Here is a 24,689-nt window from a genome sequence, read left to right as displayed (position 1 = left end):
TGCAGAAATCTGATAGAAATCTTCAATTGATAAACGGATAAAAGCTGGTAAGAGGTGTCAGGAAAACACATGTCATTCCTTGGGTCTGGAAATTGTGGATTTCCAACCATCCTGTAAGTCTATAATAACGTCTACATTCACTTACAGGAAGGTGGTTGACAACAATGGGTAACTGAGAGGTTTTTTTGTTTTTTCAGTTTATACATGTGGAATTACAGAGATGTGGAAAATATGAATTGATTTGAATGTGAATTATGTTTCTCTGACCTGCACTGTCTTGGGTATAATGCAGGACTTATCCAGGATTAAGGTTTCTAAATTTGACACTACTTTTCGGTGATCACATTTATATTCATGCTATATTCGGATATAATAACCTAATATTAAAATGTAATGCTACAGGTTCAAGGGAGGATAAGAAGTTGGATGCCATTTCAAGTCTTTCTGCCTGATAAAAAGGCTAACAGTCAATCTTAAATCTTGCAGAGTTTGAGGTTTCAGGCTCTAAATCATTGCTAAGCAGCTGTAAACCTCAAGGGTAAATTGACAGTTTACTTGTCTCTGCCTGCAGCTGGTGCTATATGTTAGGATGTTTGAGAGTTTGCCTGTCCAATGGCCTTGCACACATTCAAAAGACACTCATAAAAGAGAGCGAGCAAAAGCAATGAATTTTATAGTCACGAGAGAATCGCTCGCACTGAATCGTGTTTGTTTGCTTGTCTGTTTGTTTACCTGGCGAAGTTGAAGCCATCTCTCTAAAATTCTTGCCCCCGCTGCACTCAAGCTCACTGGGTCCCACTTGGATTGTTGGGCTTAAAACAAGAACTCTGTCTGACAGCCTCTGACATTTGTAACGGATAATAACATCATCTTGGAGTTTCAAGTGATGCATGGACACCATACCCAGGAGAGAAACCGCTACATATTCAATTACTGCTTTGTAAATGATTTTACCTTATAGAAAAATATAACATAACAATTTATACCCTTAAATTAATGTCTCAGTCCGCCCAGTATTTAATAGAGGAGTCTCCAAAAGGAGATATGTTCATGAGAGATTTTATCTGACATGTAGATATAGTTTATTGCATATTTTTAGTTATAAAAAATGTTTTTGCAACACCACCAAAATGTCATCTTTAATTTCATTTAAGCCAAAGATGTTATAATGTACAAAAATGTAAGAAAGCCCCTATTTTTGTTGGAAAATGTACTTGATTTATTAAAAAAAACAAAAAATGTTTATTGCATTACAAAGCTAGCAGATGTTAATTATCAGAGTTTAATGCAGGTTCTGCATGAATTTAAATTGTTATTTATTTGAAACATGGCTTATAAAAGACATGTCAGATTTACACTATTACAAAATACATTTTAATAGCATTATATATACGGCCTCTGTTAAACGCTTTTATTCTGAAGTCTGTTGTTTTACGAGCCTTGCTTCACTCATGCTCGGTATAGAAATGTGTGACACAGCACAGGAAAGCCAGCCAAAGGAGCAGACAGAGAATCCCGGCAGTGCACAAGACGACCATGATGCAATCAGGAAAAAATAGACTTTCCAAAATGTCTAATGTTTCTTGACTGAGCTTTACTGTCTGCAATAGTTCTCAAAACTGTGTCTAAAAAATATTGTTTACTGAACAGTGTCTGATGCATACACGGCAAATAATGCAAATCCTCATCCAATAAACCTCTGCGCAGTGCATCCACACATGCTGGGTGCAACCTGGCCTGTCAGCAAGCAAAATTTGCCCCCTTAATGATAGTGGTGACTTTTCCATCTTTGCCCTGTAGATCATCATCGATAGAGCTATTATGAAGTTTAATCATTTATCCATCAGCATACTAAACCCCAATAATAACCCAGAACATACATAGCTTAGCATCTTCAAGTTAAGAATTTATTGGAAATTAATAAAGATGAATAAAAATCTATCTTTTAAATGTTAATCTACAAGATTCGATAAATTTAGGAAAGTTTAAAAAATTTGTATTTATTAAGTGTTTTTATTTCTTTCGCTTAAAAAAGTTTTTAAAAAAAGGTAAGTATGTTCACTTTGGTCATCATCTAGTTTTCAGCTGGAAAGTAGAAGCCACAAAAAAAAACCCACAAAGCATTTCCAGTGGGGCTCGAAACCTTTAAAAAGGAAACATATTTCTGTCAGTGAAAGGGTTAAAATTGGTGCTTTTACACCTATGAGAAGAGGGTTACGTGATGGCCTGTCAAAACACATCAGTGTCATCCCGTATCAGCTTCCTGCCACGCTCTTCTTAGTGCGTCAACATACAATACTTAGCAGTCATCACCACACCCAGAGCACCTCTCTTTTTGACTCGGTCTCTCACTGACACAGTGTTTGCCTCTCTCGCTCTCTCTGACTCAGAATGACAACTCTAAGGGACAACAAAGCTCGCTAGCTTGATGATTGATTCGATTTTCTTTGAGCCAATTATAATTAACGCCTGGCAGGATCAAATAAAGCACAGGACAAAAAGGAGATGAATAACCTTAGCCTTGAGGTTAGGGGTTAAAACATTTTCATACTTCCTTGTTTCAGATTAGAGTGATTTCTACGTCAAACATCTACAGAAAACCAGAAAAAATCCTGTCTAAACAAAACTCTGTCAAAGATTTTTCATTCGTGTGCAATTTGAATTACAGCAACAGCAAATTTGTGAATTTATTTAGCGTTCCAGATCCACGAGGCATATTTAAAGTCGTTTATTTTCCCAACAACTGTCTGTGAAAATTCATTAAAGGCATATTTATCACTTCTGTTTCCAACATGCGGCTGTTTTTACAAGCAACATTCTATAAAATGCATAACTATGCACATAAACAAGGCTGCACAGATGTTTCAACAGAACATCTGTATTGACCAATATCACCTTCTTGACTGCCATCAGCTTATCCATAAATAATATCACAATCCCCGATGGCAGAGGCCAGTGTTTTGTTTTTGTTTTTACATGTGGGATCTAATTTCTTAGATCTGTATTAAACTTGTTAACTCGTTAGCAGTAAAATGGTTCACTTATTTATTTATTTTTACAGATTTCTTTGGTTGCTGGCAGAGAAGGGAGGGATGAATGGCAACAAAAATGAATAAGCAATAAGCAGAAAATGGCCAATTGGCTAAATTTGTCAGGGTCCTGGGACTGGGCGACCCAGGATCCCTGAGCAGTTATGTATTATATTATTATTATTATTATTATTGTTGTGTATTTTGGTGTTGCTCCCCCTTCCCTGTGCTTGTGTATATGTGTGTGTGGGTGGCTGAGCACTTGTTTATAGGCGGCGTCAGGCCTGGAGGGTGTGGCCCTGCAAGGGGACTGGCCACACCCGAAGCCACACACCTGCTGCTGATCAGGCCTCGTCGGGGGAGCTACTTAAGAGAGTCTTGGAGCTCCCACCGACGCGGGATCATTGCATGAGACTCCACGTTAGTCACCCTGTCTAAGTTTAGTCAGAAAGTGTATGCCTGCCATTTCTGAGTGTCCTGACAGCTGCGCTATTGTTTCCCGCAGGAAGAGCGTGGAAGGCACGGAGAGCAGCGAGCACCGGGGGGTGCTGACACGGGAGCAGAGAGCACACGGACTATTCACGGGAGACACGACACGGGAGTCTGGGAGAACACGGGGATTTATTGTTACGTTGTTTTCACTCTGTAAATAAACACTGTTTGTACATAGAGCTCCGCGCCTGGGTCCTCCTTCCCCACTCCTTCCACGGTGTGCCATGCCATACCGTGACAAAATTGATATTTTCAAGCTTATATCTCCCCAGGATTTCACAATCTCTGCATCCTAAATAACAAACCTTTGTTCCTTTGCGTGCTGTAAGATGTCAATAGGCAGCCCAGTTGTTATCAGAAGAACTAAGAAAATATCTTGAGGCGATACAGCTTCATCTTACTATGCATCAACCTCTCTTTGGAATAAACTTTGAGTTGCAAATCTCTTGCAGTCTTTACAGCTACAGTCTAAACTTATTTATTCTCAGTTCCCATATCATTTTTGTCTTGTTTATAATAAAACTTTGTCCAGTTATTGTATTGCACAAAATTGCTTAGCTGGAATTTTTTTTAAAGTGAATTAAATGTGATCTGATTACTGTATTAAATGCCATTGTCGTGCCAAGTGTATGTATAAACTAAAGCTTACATTTTAGATCACCTATATGAAAAACAGAGGCTGCAAAATAGTGCAAAAGTTCATTACAGACATTCAAATCTTTCTTTTTTTCAGTATATGGCCGCCTTTATTTATGGTGGGACAGATTTCCTGGGTCAGGTTGTGTTGTTCTATCATTCTCTGTGAGTTACCCCATTAGATGTTTAAGTAGGGCAACATACTAGGCCAGGTCACAGATTTGCTTTCTTAATTCTTTACAACCTTTAGCACAAAGCCAGTTTAGCTCACTGGATTGAGCAAGCAATCCATAAGGGTAATGCAGAGGCTGGGTTTGAATCTCCCCCAAGGGCATTTAATGTGTGCCTTCCCCTGGTCTCTCTCTCAGCTCTCCTGTCTTGGCTCTGCTATCCTATTTCAATAAAGGCTAAAAGCCCCCAAAAATATATTAAAAAAGAGAACTTTAGTATGATGTTGGCAGTGTGCTTGGATCATTATCATGCTGGAATATTCCTTTTCTGCCAGTCTTCTGGAGACTGGGAGTCATCATGTCAGCTAGCATTCATGGCACCATCTATCAATGCCATCTCCCCAACACCTTTTATACTTGTGCAGCCCCATATCATCACACTCCCACCTCTGCATGTCACTGTCAGAGCTATGTGATGTGGCTTGTCTGGTCCTCAGACAAGCCACACACACACACACACACACACACACACACACACACACACACACACACACACACACGGTACGACAGCACAGCACAACCATTTTGTATTTAAAATGCTTGTGTGGGCTAAGGCCAGTGGATGAATTTTAGCAGCTTATGAGCTTATAAGTTAAAGGGAACACTTACCACTGGTATATCCTTCGATTTAAAACTATTCTTGGTCTGCTCCCATTTTACTTACTGACACGCACTTGCGCTGAATTCAGAAAAAGGGTATTCAAATTCCTTCCTTGCTGCAAATTCAACTGAAACTTAAGGAGCTGGTGTCACTAAATGAATTTAAATGACTTGGATGTCATTATTTCAGGCTGCAAATGTTTTGCTTGAGTATTATTACCCCTGTGTTTCCCATTAGACAATGACTTTTATTGATGCTTTAGGCTTTACTGGTGATGTAGTTTTGGTTATATGTCATACACTGCTACAGCCTACTTAATTTGTGTATTTTTGGTTTGTGTGTGTGTGTAACTATTATACACAGCTACTGTTGACTGTACTCTTTCCTGTTTCTGGTTTAACAAAAAACTTTAAAAAGTAAAACTCCGACTGGGAAAAATGACCAGCACACTGAGTTGTTTTAGTTTAAAATGCAGGTGCACTACTTTTCTGTTCATTTTTATAATTGCCCCTTCAAAACCTAAACATTTACTGGACCTCTCAGTATTTCTTTGCCCATTTTTGGGGAATTTTTCCCTTAGACAATATGCCTGGGTTTGTAACTGCAGCTGTGGACCTGTAAAGTCTACTAAAAGACTAAATGTGATATTATTCTACAGAAATAAAAAATGTTTTATTACTTGGTTAAGTTTCATGTCAATAAAACCTGACTTTGTACTAGCAGCCGAAATGAATAATGATAAAAGTATGTGCCATGATTTTACAGTTTTACTCTAATACTAAAGCCTGTTTCTTCTTTGCAGAAAGATAATGTGCTCTAGAAAATATATTACACACCTTAAAACTTGTGGAAACCCAACATCCAATGCTACTAACACAATCTTGTCTCACACTAATCACAGACACTTTTCTTTTAACACTTTGTCAACACCAAACATACTGTACACACCACCTGTCATGGTACGACTCTTAATATAAAAAAACTAAATGGTCATTTGATGAAATACCAACACTTCCCACCCTCATTCCTCCACGCAGGTCAACTCACCAGATGGTCGGCAGTTCAGATCCCTCGATTTCCAGATAATCTGACTTCTCCTCCATTTGAAATTCAGTAAACACTAGAGAAATAGTGTCTCCCGGATCTGCCAGGATGGTCCACTTGCACTCCCCGCTGCTGCCCAGGCCCCCAGCACCTCCGCTTCCGCCAGCGCTGGGGGACTCACCACTGGGGAAATCGAAGCTGGAGATGAGCCCGCTGGAGCCCCTCAGGGTGCCACCGCATGTGTCCTCCGCTGTCAGTCACCAAAGAGAAAAAAACGGTCGGGGAGGGGTAAGAGAAGAACAGACACATGGTCTCTGGGTTATTTTAGACCTGTTTCTCAAAGTTCAGCATGAGGGAAATGTGACTGCAGGCATAAAACATCTGTACCTGTCTTCTCAGATAAATACAAACCAGAGAAGGACTGATAGAAGTAGCAAGTGGAGCTGTGCAGGCCCTTTAAACTCATTATTGTTTTCACACATTCACAAATTGTCAAATCCACTATGCAGAGCTTATTTCAGCACAACTGTGGGACTGCCGATGACAGGAATCGCCAGATTAAAAGGTCGGCTGTGTTGTGTTTATGAGGGCAAGAATCATGAAACATTTAGTTGAGTGGCACCGAGGAGAATAATTTACAAATTCGATGGGTACTAATTTCGTCACGATGAGGGTGTAATATCCTAAATATCTCCTGCGCTTTCTCTGATAGTCATAAATTCATCACTGCTCCCTCTGAACCCCACTCATATGTCAAAAAAACAAAGAAACAGAAAAAGTGGTCATAAACAGAGTTTAGAACGCTGTTAAAAAAAAAGAAAAATCCAATGTGGGGTGCATGGCACATCAGCTGAATGTTAATGCTGTCTACCATAACAGTGGCTCGCTCTCTTTCACTCCGTGTCCCTTTCCCCCACAACTCTTTCTCATATCTCTCCATCTCTCACTTCATTCCCCTCCTCTGAGCCCTCTCACTTTTCGCTATTATTCACCACCCTCCCCTCTATCCCTCTATCCGTCTCTCCTCCCTAAAGAATTCTAATGATGGCAGGGCTTTCACAGTTTTCACATCATTTAAGACTAATATGTGACACTCAGCTGTGCCAGCTGAAACCTTTGATGGCTCAGTGCTCCACACTGGGCTGTCAGAACTGCCAGCCTTGGAACATTCCTGTATGCTGCATCACATGATTGGTCAAGGAACAAGGAAGCTGATGTATAAAAATTTGAAAGAAGATAAAGAGGGGGTGGGGGTGCAGACATGAGCACGAGCTGCTTGTTAGTTTGATCCATGTCCTTTTGACACATTAGCAGAGCTACTGCAATTGATCAAAGTCTTTATGAGACGGCCAGTAATTGGAAAATTGATATGTACATGTACGATTCATATCAAGGGCAGACTTTGTAGACTATCCCAATAGGTAAGCTTGGTTTAGGCTCATTTGCTGAATGCCAGCAGCCTTGTAATGCCAAAAAATTGTAAAGACATTTGTTTCTGGATTAAAGTCATCATACTCTCCATCATGCTAAAACTTACCCTGAGTGGCATATGGCGTATCTCTTAAAAGTATTTAAGATGACATTCCAAAGAGTGCCCCACAGACTTGTGGAGTAATTGCTATCGACTGAAATTAAAATGATATTAAAGTGCTTCTGAATCTGACCAGAGGAGCAATATCATATTTCAACCTTGATGATAGACAGGAGGGCTGCATAAAGTATCCCCATGACCATCAAAGAAAATAGAGCTAGGAGGAAGTGTCAGAAAAGCCTGTGATAATGAAAGGGAAGGGAAGAGGGTATAGGACATGTAATGGGAAAAAAAATAAGTGAGAAGGGAAACAAACAGGAGTATAGAGAAGAGTGAAAGAAACATTGGGTTTCTATAAGAAACAAAAACAGACAGGGGAGAGACAAGACAGACATGGAAGGGGAAAATGAAAATGTCAGAGGAAGATTCTGCCAGCAGGCCTCAACGCAAACATCTTCACATGTCAAACTGAGCCTCGTTAATAATAGGATCTTTAAGATCAAGACGTGTTTTCTACATGCTGATTTCTACCTTACTGTTAACCTGTCAAAGTCATTTATATACCAGCTCTCAATGACACAGCTGACAGTATCATAACACCAGTTTTTAGATTTTGAAAGACAAAGTTAATTTTGACTGCTGTAATTTCTGTCTCCCCCTACTGGCAGTGACAGCAATCACATAAACACTGTCAAGGTTTCCCTGATATTTCAGACCTAGGGCCTGGGGCCTGTTCTTCGTACCTCGCTAAGTAAGTTAGCTGGATTAGATTGTTGACGATTTCGCGTGATCTTGGATCGTTCGGTTCCCCGAAACTCATCCGGGACTTGCTGTCATAGCAACAGAGCCGTAAGCGTAAACCTGCTGGGGAGCAGGTTTACTTTATGTAAACAGGATTAGATCGCGGCCACGCAGGTATGTCCGCTTCATTTATACGAAAGCAACAGCGATATTCCACCACTGTTTCACCATAAATAAATAACATCAATGTAACTAAAGATAATGCAGCACTTGATCCTTTTATTGATGTCACACAGATACATACAGGTCATTCCCTAAAAAAGGGAAATGTACTATTAACATTCTATTACATGTATGTGATTATTACAGATGTAATTCATATTTCAGAGTAGTAATTGCAAATCACTTCGTGTAATCAAGATGAGAGACCACGGCTATAAAAGCGAAGGTGGATTTGGGAAGCCTGTCGCAGCCGTGTCCTGTCCGTTTACGCGAGAAACCCATTGCGGAAGGTGCAAGATTGATAAGGAGAGTCCTCAGAATTCAGCGTATATTGCGGGACAGACAGGATCCTTTAGCTCAGCGCGACAGTGTGCTCATTGAGAGATATCGATATTCCCGTGAGGATATTATTTACTTAACCAACTTGTTGACGAGGGGGTGCAGGACCACCACCTGTCTTTTTTTTTTGCTCTGCCCTTTTCTTGGTTGCTGTTATGAACAAACAAACAGAGTATTCCAGGGTCTCTTTCCAAGAGACGAAAAGCAATATAAGTGATAAATATTACCATTCTGTAGAATATTCTTATATTTCACTTTTACTTGTTCCCATGTTCTAGTGGGTCCTGTTGTGGCTCTAATGTGAAAGGGGATATAATATAACATATTATAATATAATATAATGTAATATAATATTGGATAATATAGTGTAATATAATAAATCTATGAATAAATAATAAAGTGACTGAATAGTGGCATTGTCATGCGCTTTGGGTGCCTTGAAAAGCGCTATATAAACCCACTCCATTATTATTGTTATTATTGAATTACTTACGAGTTTAATTTGTCAGCAACTTCCTGCCAGCCCTCTCTCCTTGCTTTTGCAGCCTTTGCAGTGTTCCCTTGCGTTTTAATTAAACTCTGAAACTCCTGAAATCCCTCAATCAAGAGTTCTTGCTCTGCTGCCGAAAAATACCGAGCGCGCCCCTTCGACATTTTCGCCGACCAATCAGCGGGTTGCCGATCAATGTTTCTACTATCGATGCGTAGCCCCTTTTACGACACCCAGTGATGTCACATTACTGCGTCCAGCTGTACTAATCGTCAACAACAGGTGTGTTCGGGGAACCGGATTAGCGAGCTCACGGTTAGCGCGATGGTTTGGTCTTGGATGTGTCATTTGATCTTGGATGTAGTGAGCGACGTACGAAGAACGGGCCCCTGTTCTTCGTACCGCGCTAAGTGAGTTAGCTGGATGAGATTGTTGACGATTTCGCGTGATCCTGGATCGTTCGGTTCCCCGAAGCCCATCCGGGACTTGCTGTCATAGCAACAGAGCCGTAAGCGTAAACCTGCTGGGGAGCAGGTTTACTTTATGTAAACAGGATTAGATCGCGGCCACGCAGGTATGTCCGCGTCATTCATACGAAAGCAACAGCGATATTCCACCACTGTTTCACCATAAATAAATAACATCAATGTAACTAAAGATAATGCAGCACTTGATCCTTTTATTGATTTCACACAGATACATACAGGTCATTCCCTAAAAAAGGGAAATGTACTATTAACATTCTATTACATGTATGTGATTATTACAGATGTAATTCATATTTCAGAGTAGTAATTGTAAATTACTTCGTGTAATCAAGATGAGAGACCACGGCTATAAAAGCGAAGGTGGATTTGGGAAGCCTGTCGCAGCCATGTCCTGTCCGTTTACGCGAGCAACCCATTGCGGAAGGTGCAAGATTGATAAGGAGAGTCCTCAGAATTCAGCGTATATTGCGGGACAGACAGGATCCTTTAGCTCAGCGCGACAGTGTGCTCATAGAGAGATATCGATTTTCCCGTGAGGGTATTATTCACTTAACCAACTTGTTGACGAGGGGGTGCAGGACCACCACCTGTCTTTTTTTTTGCTCTGCCCTTTTCTTGGTTGCTGTTATGAACAAACAAACAGAGTATTCCAGGGTCTCTTTCCAAGAGACTAAAAGCAATATAAGTGATAAATATTACCATTCTGTAGAATATTCTTATATTTCACTTTTACTTGTTCCCATGTTCTAGTGGGTCCTGTTGTGGCTCTAATGTGAAAGGGGATATAATATAACATATTATAATATAATATAATGTAATATAATATTGGATAATATGGTGTGATATGATAAATCTGCCCTACCGCCTACTGGTGTTGGCCAGAGGGGCCGATGGCGCAATATGGCAGCCTGGCTTCTGTCAGTCTGCCCCAGGGCAGCTGTGGCTACAACTGTAGCTGCCTCCACCAGTGTGTGAATGTGAGAGTGAATGAATAGTGGCATTGTAAAGCGCTTTGGGTGCCTTGAAAAGCGCTATATAAATCCACTCCATTATTATTGTTATTATTAAATTACTTACGAGTTTAATTTGTCAGAAACTTTCTGCCAGCCCTCTCTCCTTGCTTTTGCAGCCTTTGCAGTGTTCCCTTGCGTTTTAATTAAACTCTGAAACTCCTGAAATCCCTCACTCAAGAGTTCTTGCTCTGCTGCCGAAAAATACCGAGCGCGCTCCTTCGACATTTTCGCCGACCAATCAAAGGGTTGCCGATCAATGTTTCTACTATCGATGCGTAGCCCCTGTTGGGCCACCCAGTGATCTCACATTACTTCATCCAGCTATACTAATCGTCAACAACAGGTGTGTTCGGGGAACCGGAATAGCGAGCTCAGAGTTAGCGCGATGATTTGGTCTTGGATGTTTCATTTGATCTTGGATGTAGTAAGCGACGTACGAAGCACAGGGCCCTAGTCTTTGCTCCCAAGTTGGCGCACTACTAGCTCCTCAGCAACATTTGTAGTCTGCTAACTCTCTGTCGCAATCATTGCTGATTAATTTAAAATGCATCAGTACTGGTGCACCAGCGTGGGAATATAGCCCCAGACAACAGAATCCGGTATAATGTAAAACACAAAGTGATTTACCTGAGGTTGATTGGCTTAATCAGTACTGTGTGAACTTGTTTGGCAAGAGCTTGAATAAAGGAGGTTCATTTATATGCTAAAGTTCTGCACCCCACTTTAAGGGATGAATTTATTCTCGTAACTTTACACGATGTTCACACCTTTAAATGGAATTCTAGCGTGGCGGTGATGGCAATAATTATGAGTTATGTTGCGAGTTTTTGAATGTGTTCAGTACTGAATTTAATACATCCTGGAAGGCTCAGAGAGCTTCTAAAGGCTCCTTCCATCCCCAGTAGTCAGTGGGCACAAATTCAAAATGATTCAAGAATTCTTACAGTTTAATACAAAACACTTTTCCAGTTTATTGGAAAGTTGCAAGAATTTCTTAAAGCTTCAGAAAAGTTTCTAATATCTATTTTTTCTTCTTTATCCTCAGTTCAGAATTATATCAGAATGACTACATGACTACCCATGACCTTTGCATGGGTTACTATCAAAGTGCATGGTGGAGGATGAGATGGGGCTATGATTTGTTGACATAGACTGAAAGAAAGATAAGAGAAGATGTCAATGTCAAACAGGAATTTGGTGCAAAGTGTTTACCTCAATTTATTTTATTTACCTAAATTTTAACAGTGAATCTCTGTCTAAGCATATAATTATCCTTGGTAAATCTTAATTCAGTATATTATTATACAGGCAGGATATTTTCTAGTGATACTGTATATATACACAGCTCCCTGATAAGGATTTGATGAATGTATACATACAGTATCTATGATGGCAATATTATATTCTGGTTAACTACAGTTAAATTCCACAGGCATTTAACGAACACTGTGTTTTAGTCTTTGGTCTTAAGAACAATGACTGTGCAATGGTGTTCTCTAAGAACTGAAGAAGCTTCTCAGACGAGAGGTGAAATGTCTTCAAGAAACTTAAAGAAGTCCAGACACTTTTCTTTCCAAGCTCCTTAGATTAAGATGACCTGGATGACTGAGAACCTTCACAGAAATAATGCATAAGGAACTTAACTAAATGTTAACACTGCACTGATGGGGAAGACTGTACCACATTATTACGACGGCACTGTCAAAGTTTCAAAAATTCATAAAAAACAATCCAAAAAAGTCACAGGTATTATTGAGTTGCATTAAAGCAGGAGTGGATATTTAATTTCCCCACATGGCTACGTGTTGTGGAAGCCCCAACTTAACTGAACTCAATTCTGCAGTGCGGCCCACCACAGGCAGTCCCAGTTTCTTGTGTGGCCCTGTGGGAAAATTAACTGCCTACCCCTGCATTAAAGAGTGCAATTTGGTGTGGAGATAAGAGTGCAGTTAGGTGTGCAAAAATACAATGTCTAGCACACGAGCATACTGCACAACTTCAGTCAGTAAAGACTTCAATACACAGTTGAGTTGGTGCAATATGCAAATGAGAATATTGCATGATAGAAAGTTATGTCACTGGAGGAGGCAGGATGTGTGTATTTCTGTATATGTGTGTGTTGTAGTGTAGACAGGGTCCCTTGTTAACGGTTTGACAGCTCTGGGGAAGAAGCCATTTTTCAGGCCTGTGGTGTGTGCATGTGTCCTTTAGTTTCAAGTATTTTTAAAGAATTGGCAGTCGAGGTGGGTCTAGTTAGAGTTGATATTAGAGGTTTGCTCAGATGTCGAGTCCAGCAGCTTCTGCCTGTATATATTTGAGCACGCCTTATGGAAAATTGCAAGCAGAAGTGATAATTGAGGACATGTGTATCATTTCTACCATCGTTCCAAAAGCAGAGTCTGAAAACATTTACTGTTTACCAGTCAGACACACAATTATAGCGTGTGTCTGGCACTGAGAAGTATTGTGCTCTGGAAGTGTTTCTGCTACACAGACTGGTATAAAACTGAACAACAACACAGAAAAGAACAGTTATTATGAAATGACCACTAGACCGCACATTTATTTATAAAATTGGTGAAAATTATAAGCACACAAAAAGCTTGAGAGTCTGACAAGGCCGCATAAAAACATCCATCCATCCATCCATTCGCTTCCGCTTATCCTTTTCAGGGTCGCGGGGGCCGCTGGAGCCTATCCCAGCTGTCATAGGGCGAGAGGTGGGGTACACCCTGGACAGGTCGCCAGTCTGTCACAGGGCTAACACACAAGGACAGACAACCATTCGCACTCACATTCACACGGATGGATTTCACAAATACCGCATAAAAACAGTATTTGTGAAATCCATTAAAACTGACTGCATGTACTTGGGATGCATTGGGAGGTGCAATGACAACATGGGTATCTGATCTACAGGTTGAAAATGAATTTTATTCATTCCTGTGGGGATGTTGGATAATTTCATTCAAACATGCACACTACCTTTGATTTTATGTTGCTCAAGCAGCAGACAGTAAATGGATTACAATTTAACTTTTCAACAGCTGACAATGATCACTAAAAAGCTCATCACAGCAAAACAACCATATTATAGATGCTCAATTTGCAAGTCAGGGGAAAATAACAGTAAAAAACGAAAGCTAAGCACATGTCACATGCCCCGAGGTCCACCTCTAAATGGGGTAAATAAACTGCAAATGCACAACCAGTACAAAAAAAAACATGTTTGTGATCTCATATCATCGTCAAACATGAAGGAATATATCTAACACAATTGTCCAAGATTATATAGGACAACTGCCAGGACCTAGGGGACTTGCATGATGAAATATGACATATAAATCAATCAAATATCAAAATACAGCAGTGAGTCACACCGCAGTAGATAACAGTAAATTGAGTTAGGTCTTGAAGTGCATGGTTACAGTGAGCAGAAAACGCGTGTTGTCATCCCTGCGGTGTGTTTATGTTCGAGCTTGCCACCGTGGCAAATGGCATCACTGACATTATCATACAGAAAGGTTATCCTAAGAAAAAATAAAGAAATAAATCCTATTTTCACTGGACATAAAAACAGGATCCTAAGGTTTGTTTTTTTTAATAGCATCCTTGTGATTTTTCTCTGAAGTGGTTTCCACGATAAAACACTTGCTCTCTGATCACTGCTGAATATAATCCAACTCGGGATGTGGCAGCAAGAAAACGCGGGTGAAAGCCTGATAGTTACAAAGATGTTATTTGACTTTTTTTTGTGGGATGAAGAATAAACATGGCATAAATCATTCAACATTAATCACCAATATTTATGGACAGGACTTCCTGTAGGCAGATAGACGCCCACATTTATAACTCATTAACACTCAAGGCTTCAAGTGGATAATTCCTTACTGATTTCCTAATATTTACTGGCAGTGTTTCATTGGGATGCACGGAAGAAATTAAGATACACTTTGCCAACAAGGTTTATCAACATACGAGGCACTGAATGTGTTCCTTTGCAAATCATTAGAGCATGCTCAAGATTAAACGAAAAAGCATCTCTTGCTTTTAAAAAGGTGACAGAGTTTTTTAGGGTTTTTTTTCCTTAAAGATGGTGGCGAGGATTAGGACTGCTTTAGCTGAGCTCATTTACATCCCCGGCATCAGCTATCTAATGCTACTTGAGGAGGGATTAAGCCTCTCTCCCCTTGACTTTGATCAGATATACAACACTTGTCTTTCTGCTTAGAAATATTCACCCCCACAGATAGAGGGGAAAGAACTCATGTATAATTTTCTACACTACCTCAGGTTTTTTCCTTTGTAATAATCCCACTGTTAATGCAAAGGCAGTTACTATGTCTATACTAAGTCTCGCATTTACTCAGCTGCTAGTCATGTTTAGCATGTTTAACAGGATCGAGGTATATGAAGATGTGATGGATCATCATTGATATTTCTGCGGGTCATTTCATTACTGTGGCCATCTCCATTATTTTAGATTTTAAAATGAATTATGGGAGAAGTGGAGTACGATTCAGCAAGAAAATAAACATGACAGCACCAATGAAAATATCAAGGCATATAAAGGATTTGGTTGCTTTTGTTTTTAGCAAAATGTACTGCTCTATCATCTCTCAATTCATTTTGAACAATGGACGTTTACAGTGGTTAAAATATAAACTAGTGTTTTAGGGTTTTAGCAGCAGCTTTTGGTGGAGATACTGGGCTATTCTCAAATCAATTCCAACTGTAGAGGACAACCTAGCACTCAGCTGAGCGGAAAAATCCTGCCAAGGGCAAGTGGAGAAGTCCCACTTTGCATAGTAGAGAGTTGAAAAGGTATGACAGGAAGAACTGTGTTTAGTCCCGTCTACTCACGTTATTTGGCACAAAAATGTTTTAAAGAAGCAAGGTTTTCTGTGGCCTAATTTTTTATTCTGTTAGACAGTTGCTGGCAGCAAGAATGACAGTGTATCAATAGACCATATTCTCCTGTTGCCATGCTGCCCCTGTTTGCTGTCTCACCGCCTGGTTTAATGAATGTCCTGAGACAATTTAGACTGAAGGAATCAAAACGGGCAATTGGGAGGAGAAGCAGTAACTCACAATTAGAAGAGCCATTAATTCTCCATCTAACAGCCTCTCTGCTTGGAGTTTATTCTTTTTTCTTTTACATCAATCCTTCAGCACCTTTGACTTTTATGCAATCCCACTCATATCTACTTAGCTCTGATTCTCTGTGACTGTTTCACACATTATTGTTTCTTTAAAAAAGGCAGTGCTAGCTGCTAAACACATACTTATAATTCATCTATATGGAAAAATAACTATAGTAGCAATATGTTAGCTTCACAGGAACTAAATGGAGAATGAAGATTTTTTGTGGGATTCCTTCAGATCTGGCAACTGCTACATATTGTCTAAGCTATAAATTCTATTGATCTCAATAAAAGAAATAAAGAAATGTGATGTTAGTGTGTTGATAGTCTGACTTGCAGAGATATTGAGCAAAAGAAAATTGTGGTAATTTCTCCATCTTCTATGTTGCGCCCTCAGGGTTAACACTGCAGTGACCAATTTTAATTTAATTAAGGCAAATATTCTCATATCTGATAATTCCATGCTCGTAAGTAATGACGTTTAATGTTGGTCAAATTTGGTTTCTACAAAGATTCATTAGCCATCTTTACACGCAGCATTTGCATTGGAGGTTGGTATTGGTCATCTTCTTGCACTTTTCTAATTTTGCTTATCCAGGTGGTGTTGGTGGAGAGGTGTGCAAGGTTGGATAACGCACAATGTGAGTCATAGACAGAAAAGCGGAGCTTTGCTGGCCTAGGTGCATCAGTAGGTAGCAACAGAGACACAGAGAAAAACATAGTTATTTTTCACTTTTACTGCTTTTGCCACCAAGAGAGCACTGAATCACAATTATCGTTGTTTGGATAAGGCAAAGACAGCTAAAGCCAAAATCCATGATTAGTGGACAGATATCAGTGGAACAGGTAAAACAGTATAAGGTTAAATCATATGTCTGCTTCTCTTTATTTCCTTTTTAAATTTTTTTTATAGATTTTTGGACGTAAAACAGCTAATGGCAACAGTAGGTTAATAAGATACATTCACTAACTTATTTAAAAAATCCTTAGCCTTGCATAAAAAAATGCTTAACCCTAGCAGCCCCCTGGGCTTGTAATACACTGGCAGAAACCCCGTCTGCTATTCCTCATAGTATGGTATAATGTTCACATTTATAATCAATGTAGCCAGCCGTGCAGCATGTTCTGATAGCTTTGTGTTGTGTTTCAAGCAAACATGGCTGAAATCCCTACGCCGTCTCCCCGGTAAAAACTCAGTAATCAACCGTAAAAACAGAACTGAGACGGACGGTTGTTGAAGCTGTTCGGGTCAGACAGTCTCTTACAAACTGAGAAGTACAGATAAGCTTATAGCAAAGGATGAATTAACTTTAGTATTTTGATTTTAGATAACGTTGTTATCTAAAACGAAAACAGAGCAGAATTTTCCCCAAAACTGTTTAAAAATGAGATAGCGCTGCAATGTTGGTTTGATTTTAAAATCATGTAGCAGTTAACTTGAGAGGGGTGATTGTCCACTCAGGTGCAGCCAAAATGATACTTTCTACCTCCCCACCCATCTAGCATCCAATTCGAGTCAGCGCCACAGCTGCTCAAGCTCAAAAAATGCCCAAGTAGATGCATATCATCATTATTTCTGTAGGTTCTACAAGCATAAAATGTTTGACCATGCTGTTAGACAGGGCTGCAGAAGAATACTGGAAGAAAAGTGAACGAGAAGGAGAAAGTAACAGCAGATGGGAACTGGTTGAAAGACTAAGGTGTTGGGAGATGGCAGGGGTGAACAGTGGATTGGAGAGAGATTTTCTGCAGCCATGTGTTTAGTGGGAAACAATAGGTGATGAGCAGAAAGGGCAGGATCTCTGAGGAAACGAGATCAAAGGACCATCTGCCCACATACAGGAGCCGGCCTGGATTTAGACGAGAGAGAGTGTGGCTCAAGCAGTGCCCGGGCCTGAAAGGAGCGATGTTTCTGGCCTGTGGCAATAGAAGCTAACACCATCCTTAAATGAAAAGGAGCCCTCCATCTGCAGCTTTTTGTTTGCTCCAAGCTTGCCATTTTTCAAACATATGCTGAGCCATTTTCATTTAGCTGTGCCTTGCACTGTAGAATGAGTTGGCATGAGCAAATTTGCTCTGCTGGCTTTGGGATTTCTTAGAATCTCACATTCAGATGGAGTGGGGAGACCTTCGCTTCATTTTTATAACTATTTTTCTTCACTCTTTACTTTTGAATGACTTAGACCCAGTAATCTAAAATTACCAATGTATTAAAATAAAATATTCAAATATTTCACACTTTTCATCCAGCTAATGAAGACTATAGGATGAAAAGTGAAGTCAGAAGCTTTTGTTTTTTAATTCAGCAAATATTGTAAGGTACTGTACTTTTAAAAAAAAAAAAAAAAAGCTAAGCCTGCATATTCATACATCAGCAAGGCAACAAAAAAGCAGATAATTATGTTACATTGAAAGGCAGAAATCTGCACACAGGAATGGCCTGTAATCCTTCTCCTCCTCCTCTGATATTTATGTGCATATGGTGAACTACGTTTTTTTTTATGTCTCTAAAAAACGAATTAATAAATAAAAGATTTTCCCCGGCTCAAAATAATATTCCTTATACAAACGTAACTTTGGGGTTAAGGGAACATGGAAAAGTAAATGAAAAGCTAAATGTACAACCTTCACCATATTATAAATATGACATACAAAGACACTTAGCTTTGTGATGCCAAGTTAGCAATCCAATGCACCACTGCTGATCTGTGCAATAGTAAAGACATGAAAATGGAACTGAGCTGAAATAAATAACAACTAGATCTGCCTGTTAAAATGACTCTAAATCCTGGTTTTTATATCGGGATTGGACCCATATCCAATGAGATATCAACTAGTGCTTTCCTAAGTGCTGGCAATTTAACAGAACATTACATTTTTCATGCATTACTCTGTAGAAAACTGTTCTAAAAGCACTGAAAATCTGCCTCATTCTTAACATCCAAGATTGCATCGTAGAATTTTCCCTCACGATCTCAGAGTGTGTCTGTGCTCGTAATGGGGCACACAGCTGTGCAGCTAGTCTTGCACCCTGGTAATGATCCTGCTAACAGGAACTGGATGTCCCATGTTTACACAGTCTTGTCAACTTCTGTTCACGTCCCTGGAGAAAATGCTGCCTGACATTAAAAATCTGGTTTTATGCTGCTGGCTTCAGTGTCCAGTGTGTCAGCAGAGTGCAGGTTCAGTCTGCAGAATAAAATCAGGAGTGAAAAGTCTGCTGCAAAACCGAATGACAATCGATTCAGCAATAATATCCCCCGATCAAGCAAGCATTCAGTTTAAGTCCATTTAGCTCCATATCTGCCTGCGTAGGCACAATGGCGGTGGTGTTTTAGTGGCCTCTGCTGTCATTAGGGAAAAGAAAATCATTTGCTTCATGTGGTGTTGAAAGAAGTGACTTTGAAGTCTCTGTTCCTCTGTTCTCTCAAATCTCTCATAAATGTTCTACATATTAGTTATTATTGTAATTGAGTTGTTTTTGAAAATTAAATACAGCTTTCAAATGTAGCTCAATATAATAAATAAAAATTAAGATTGAAATGAAAATATTTTTATGACCTGTCTGTCAAAATCCTTTGACAGATTTGAAAGTCTAATGTGACCTACAATTCCTACCACACGTCACACCACCACAGCGGCTTTCTACATATGTAAGAGCGGATTATTTATGTCAGTCTGGGAACGGCTCTCACAGAAAGGGGTAAACTGCATAATGTGAAGCATAGAAGTCAGTCATTCATCAACCACCTGTCAGAAAAAAAGCATCATCATGTTGATGGTGTATGAGCAGAAGAGCTTGGTGAGGCAAATTAAAGATGTACAGCAACTTTCTGAATTCGGGCAACATTTTTATTTTATACGTACTGGGAATTTTCTAATAAGGAAACAGAATAAAAAACATGAAATTCTGATAAAAGTCAGAAAGGCTACTGAGTCGTAACGGATACGCTTTTTTCTTCTTCTCTTCGTTCTAAAAGATCTTAACGCTTTAAATTGATTTTGGCTTTTGCTCTTCGCTCATAAATAATAGGTTCATGTTATTTGCAATTTGGAGAATTTATGTAGTATAAAGTGATTAGACAACTGACTGAGAAGCTTCCTCATAGCCTATAGGGTGCTCATATTTGCTACATAAATCATAGATGGATGGATAAATGGGTAAAAAAAAAAACTACAGTCCCTACAAAGCAGCAACATATAGCCCACATACAGCTGCACAAACCAAGTGGATATGCAGCTCCTCCTAACAGTATTAACATATACAAGCTACTTGCTCTACAGGAATAAATATTTAATTAACCTTTTGAGCCATGGAGACTCTAATCAACTTCCACTACACGATTAAAATTTTTCCCTCCTATCAGATTGCAAATATATTTATTTCGCTAATGAGGACTTATGCCAGACTTTGCTACATCTGTGGCCCAGACAAAACAGCCATCAAACTGTCAATCTTTAAAAAGCAATTAACACTGAGCAACTCGAGGAAACCAAATGAGAGGAGTCAAAAGAAACCAATCACCTACTTATTTTCAGTTTCTTGGGGGAATATGTAGATAAAATCAAGTATTCCCAATGATATCCCGCAGTCACATTGCCCAGATAGAAAAAAAAAAGTTTGAAAAAGACAAGCTTCACCTCACATGCAATTAGTAACTCATTTCAAATAACAAGTATCCTCACCTCTGCAGATTGGCACCGGGAAGTCCCACACTGACACGCCAGCTGCATTGGTGACACAGGTGAGGAGCGAATGCCCATCAAGGACATAACCTGTGACACATCGGTAACGGATCTTGTCACCTACGTTGAACTGAGTTCCATTCAGTATGCCTTTGGGTGGAACTCCTGGGTTTCCACACGAGCTGCTTCTCAGCTCTGGAACATGAAAAAAAAAGAAAAAGAGCATTGGTAAGAATACAAATATGCTGGTGTCACAGGGTTCCCTTAATTAGATGTGCATTAATAAATACAGTTAAAGGGACAATTCACCCTAGACTCAAATGTGAATAATTTTACTGTACTATCATTTGGAGATATTGCTATACCCTGTTCTTGAATACAGTGGAACAAACTGGTGATTTCCTTATGCAAAGTCCCTAAAACAAAAGTGCAAGCATCTCATCACTTGCAGATGCATGCTTCGTTCTGAAATAAGATAAGATAAAATAACCTTTATTAGTCCCACATGTGGGAAATTTGTGTTGTTACAGCAGTGGACAGTGCAAAGTTGCATAGAAAAATTAGAGAAAAAACACTGGAATAATATATCTATGAGATACTGTACACAATAGAATAGAATAAAATAAAATAAAATACTATATACAATCGAATAAAATAGAATACAAATGCTATATACAATTGAGTATAATACAATGATGCCAGAAAAGTGTATTCCACTTGGTATTATTGCTATTGCACAAATGTGATGCATTTGGCAGGTGTATGTTGGTGGAAAGAGAAAACTGTGTTAGGTTTTTATTTTATATTCCATTAGAGGCTCAAAGTAAAATTAGGAGTTGCACAACAAGCTACATACTCTGGTAACAGCAAGCCAATACCAGCAAACTTTGTATGCAAATGCTACTCAGATGTTTACTTCTGGTTGATGAGGTGAATTTCATATGAGAATAGAATAAAATATATTGCCCAGGGAGTACTGCAGTCTTCTCTATCACTTCACATTGAAAATGTATTAAATAACATGATTATATCTGAAAGTGGCAATCAAATAGTGGCATATTAAAAAAACTACATTAGTACAATCTAAAAGAAAAGAAAAAGCAAGACAATAAAAACTGGGACATGAAAGAAGGCATTGCAGCTTCACACTATAATATTTTTTGCTGTATGCTTTTTAATGGCTGCTTTGGTTTTTAGTAGGCATCATTTTCATAAATTCATTATCACAGAAATCATCACAGCATCAAGTTTAGCGTCTAAAATTTGTAGTATTGACAAGTATTAACAAAAGCCCTTGACTGACAGAAAGAAAAGTCATGTTTATCTATATTACTCCATTAATTCAGTCGTCTTCCCTGTTGTGTTCTCTGAAAAACACTAACAACATGGCAAAATCTACAGCAGTCTACAGTGCAGACTGTAACTTAAGGTTATGTATATAACCCCGGTTCTCTGGGTAGCATGAGTGAGTGTCTCACTATGGGAACGCCTCCTGCGTGACCTCATCAGAAGCTCAAATAGGGCTTTGGAGCGTGATGTCACGGGGGTGGGCGTGGAAAGGATTTTGGCCCGATCCGCCATTTTGGGGGTCTAAGTGAAAAAGGAGCGAAAGCATAGTCATGGTTCGTTCTTGCTGTGTGGTCTGCTGCAATGTTCGATCGCACGACCCCCAAGAGAATAAGCTTGAAAAGGGTTTGTCTTTTCATTCTTTCCCAACCTGGAAGCAACATGAGGCAGCTCGTGTATCGATGTTACCAAACGAAGGCGTCTAGCCTGGATAGGAGCTGTGAGACGAGCTGATATCCAGTTCTCTTCCATCTCCAAATATCTGTTGATGCTCCTGACATTTTCATTCCGGTAAGTTCTAAATATGTTCATATCACTCTTTATAGCCTATTAGTTTTATTTTTGATGCACTCTGAGCTCATAGCAAATTATAACAAACATCCTACTGAGTGATTTTGCAGAACTACCTTCTATTTATTAGAGTTGCTAATTATTTGGCATTATTGCAGCAAACCAGCCTATGAAATGGATGAAACATCATGACTGGGTTCCAGCACTACACAAGGGACCTGCTTCAAACATACCACCATGCCAATCAGATTACTTCTTCCATGTGAGGGTGAAGAGGTGACCCTTCTGGATAAGATGGTGAAGGTTTGCTGCGTTTTGGTGAACAGTGTGGTAGTAAAACCAGGGGAAAATGAAACCTGCTCCTGTTAAATATTCTTAAGTCTTGTGCTGTATAAATAGCGGTATTTTTTTCAAAAGATACAGTAAATAAAGTAATGTTAGTAGTGGGTGATATCATGTAAACACTGTCATGATTTTATGTAAACATTTTGTCATTTGTAAACTATAGATGATTTTACATTGTAACTGATGTCATGTTCTATAAAGTGGTTTTATTTAAAAAAAAAAAAAGAGCAAAAATTAGTTTGTTTCTTTATTCAACTTTTGAACAGTGATACTCAGTCAGTACATATTCAGGAAATGCAAATTATTTACACACCAGTGCACTACAGGCATAAATCTAGACCCCTAGATAAAACATTATGGCATTATAGCAGTGACAACTCCTCCACAGTAGCAGGTGGGATTTTTCTTTTTTGAGGACGGCTCCTTTTACCTGTCACTACGGATGGTCTGTTTATGTTTTGATCAAGAGCCTTTTTTTGGGCAGCTGAAGAGGAGAAGTCTATCTTATGGCCAACCTCTGGCTGTATCTTGGTCACATTACCCAGCAAAACCCAGTATGCAGGTTCATCTGTAACAGTCCTTGTGCCACAGATCAACACTGTTGCTTCTACTTTAAACAGAAGAGCAGTGACGTGGGTGCAGGTCTCCGCGACTCCGGCCTTACGGGTGCAGTGGGCGGCTTCAACCTTCCCTGTGATGCTCACAGTGACCCATCGCTGCAATGCTGGTTCATTCAGTCTTTGAGAGTGCAGTACCTGAAACACACACAAAGTTCATTTAAAGACAAGAACTATGAGCCAAGGCCGACATAAATGTGTTTTATCTACTTTATCATAAATGTAACAAAGTGTTTAGAAAGTTAGCACATACATGTAATTTTTCATTTCTTTATGTGTCCATCTACATGTTATAGTGTAAATCTGCCTGTTCTCTGTCAGAAACCTGCCTGCAGAAAATGAACCTAAAGTATGTAATGCAAGGATGTCATCACTGTAGAGATGGAGAAAGCATAAAGTGACAATTAAGAGTCACTTAATATGATAAGGAGATTCTGCAGGTCATTAATCAATGTATAAAATTAAAATAAAATGTATTTTTAGTGACACAAGATACAAATATGGAAGCAAGATGCATAATTAGGATTATTTATAATAAACATTAATAAATCATTGCAATTTCTTTAACCATAGAGAATAACTAAATCCTTCAGGACAATGTCACATCAATGCACTGAACTCACTATGTTATCCCTCTAACAGCCTCCACATGTTCTCACTGTAATTTCCCCTCATGAATAAATTTATGCTGCACTAATGTGAATGTTTGCAGGGAAATCAAACGCATTTTACTCGCAGTACTCGAGCTGACTTACCTTTGTTTGAATGACGACTTGTACGGCGTATTTCATACGGGTCCACATTTTCTGTAGGTACCGCCGCTTCGCCTCTGAACGAAATCGGTCTCTATACAGTCCATTCTCTTTTGAGCTGCTTTTAAGCATCTTGTAATCGTCGTTCCAACACAGTGTGTTTGTTTTGATTCGTAGACCCCGAAAATGGTGCCGCGCTCCCACAATGCATTGCGGCGTGACGTCAACTCCAAAGCCCTATACCATTACGCCAGCCCTTACAGGCTGGCTAGGTGACGCCCAAGTCAGGAGGGGCCAGTGCCTCCCTATATAATAGGTTGACATAGCGTCAGATGTCATTCAAAACAAGCCCACCTCTTCCTCGCTTCCATAGCAAGGAGGGCGGTCTGGTGAGACACTCACTCATGCTACTCAGAGAACCGGGGTTATATA

The 24,689-nt window shown here is 39.5% G+C and overlaps 1 protein-coding gene across 4 annotated transcripts in view; it reads right to left on the bottom strand.

Annotated features, from left to right (window-relative positions):
* LOC146622512 (CUB and sushi domain-containing protein 3-like) overlaps nucleotides 1-24,689 on the bottom strand; it is a 249,677-nt gene that overhangs the window by 164,689 nt on the left and 60,299 nt on the right. For all 4 annotated transcript variants that reach the window (XM_085366252.1, XM_085366249.1, XM_085366253.1 and 1 more), the window contains exons 4-5: nucleotides 20,687-20,881; nucleotides 6,036-6,282 (exon numbers count right to left, since the gene is read on the bottom strand). In XM_085366252.1, the coding sequence (XP_085222378.1) occupies nucleotides 6,036-6,282; nucleotides 20,687-20,881 (442 nt within the window). The remainder of the gene's footprint in view (nucleotides 1-6,035; nucleotides 6,283-20,686; nucleotides 20,882-24,689) is intronic.

Source organism: Diplotaxodon limnothrissa, linkage group LG11, assembly GCF_057381915.1.
Source record: "Diplotaxodon limnothrissa isolate DT_005_m linkage group LG11, D_limnothrissa_male_GT1.1, whole genome shotgun sequence".
Classification (NCBI taxonomy): Eukaryota; Metazoa; Chordata; class Actinopteri; order Cichliformes; family Cichlidae; genus Diplotaxodon; species Diplotaxodon limnothrissa.
This window is presented reverse-complemented; position numbering and strand designations above follow the sequence as displayed.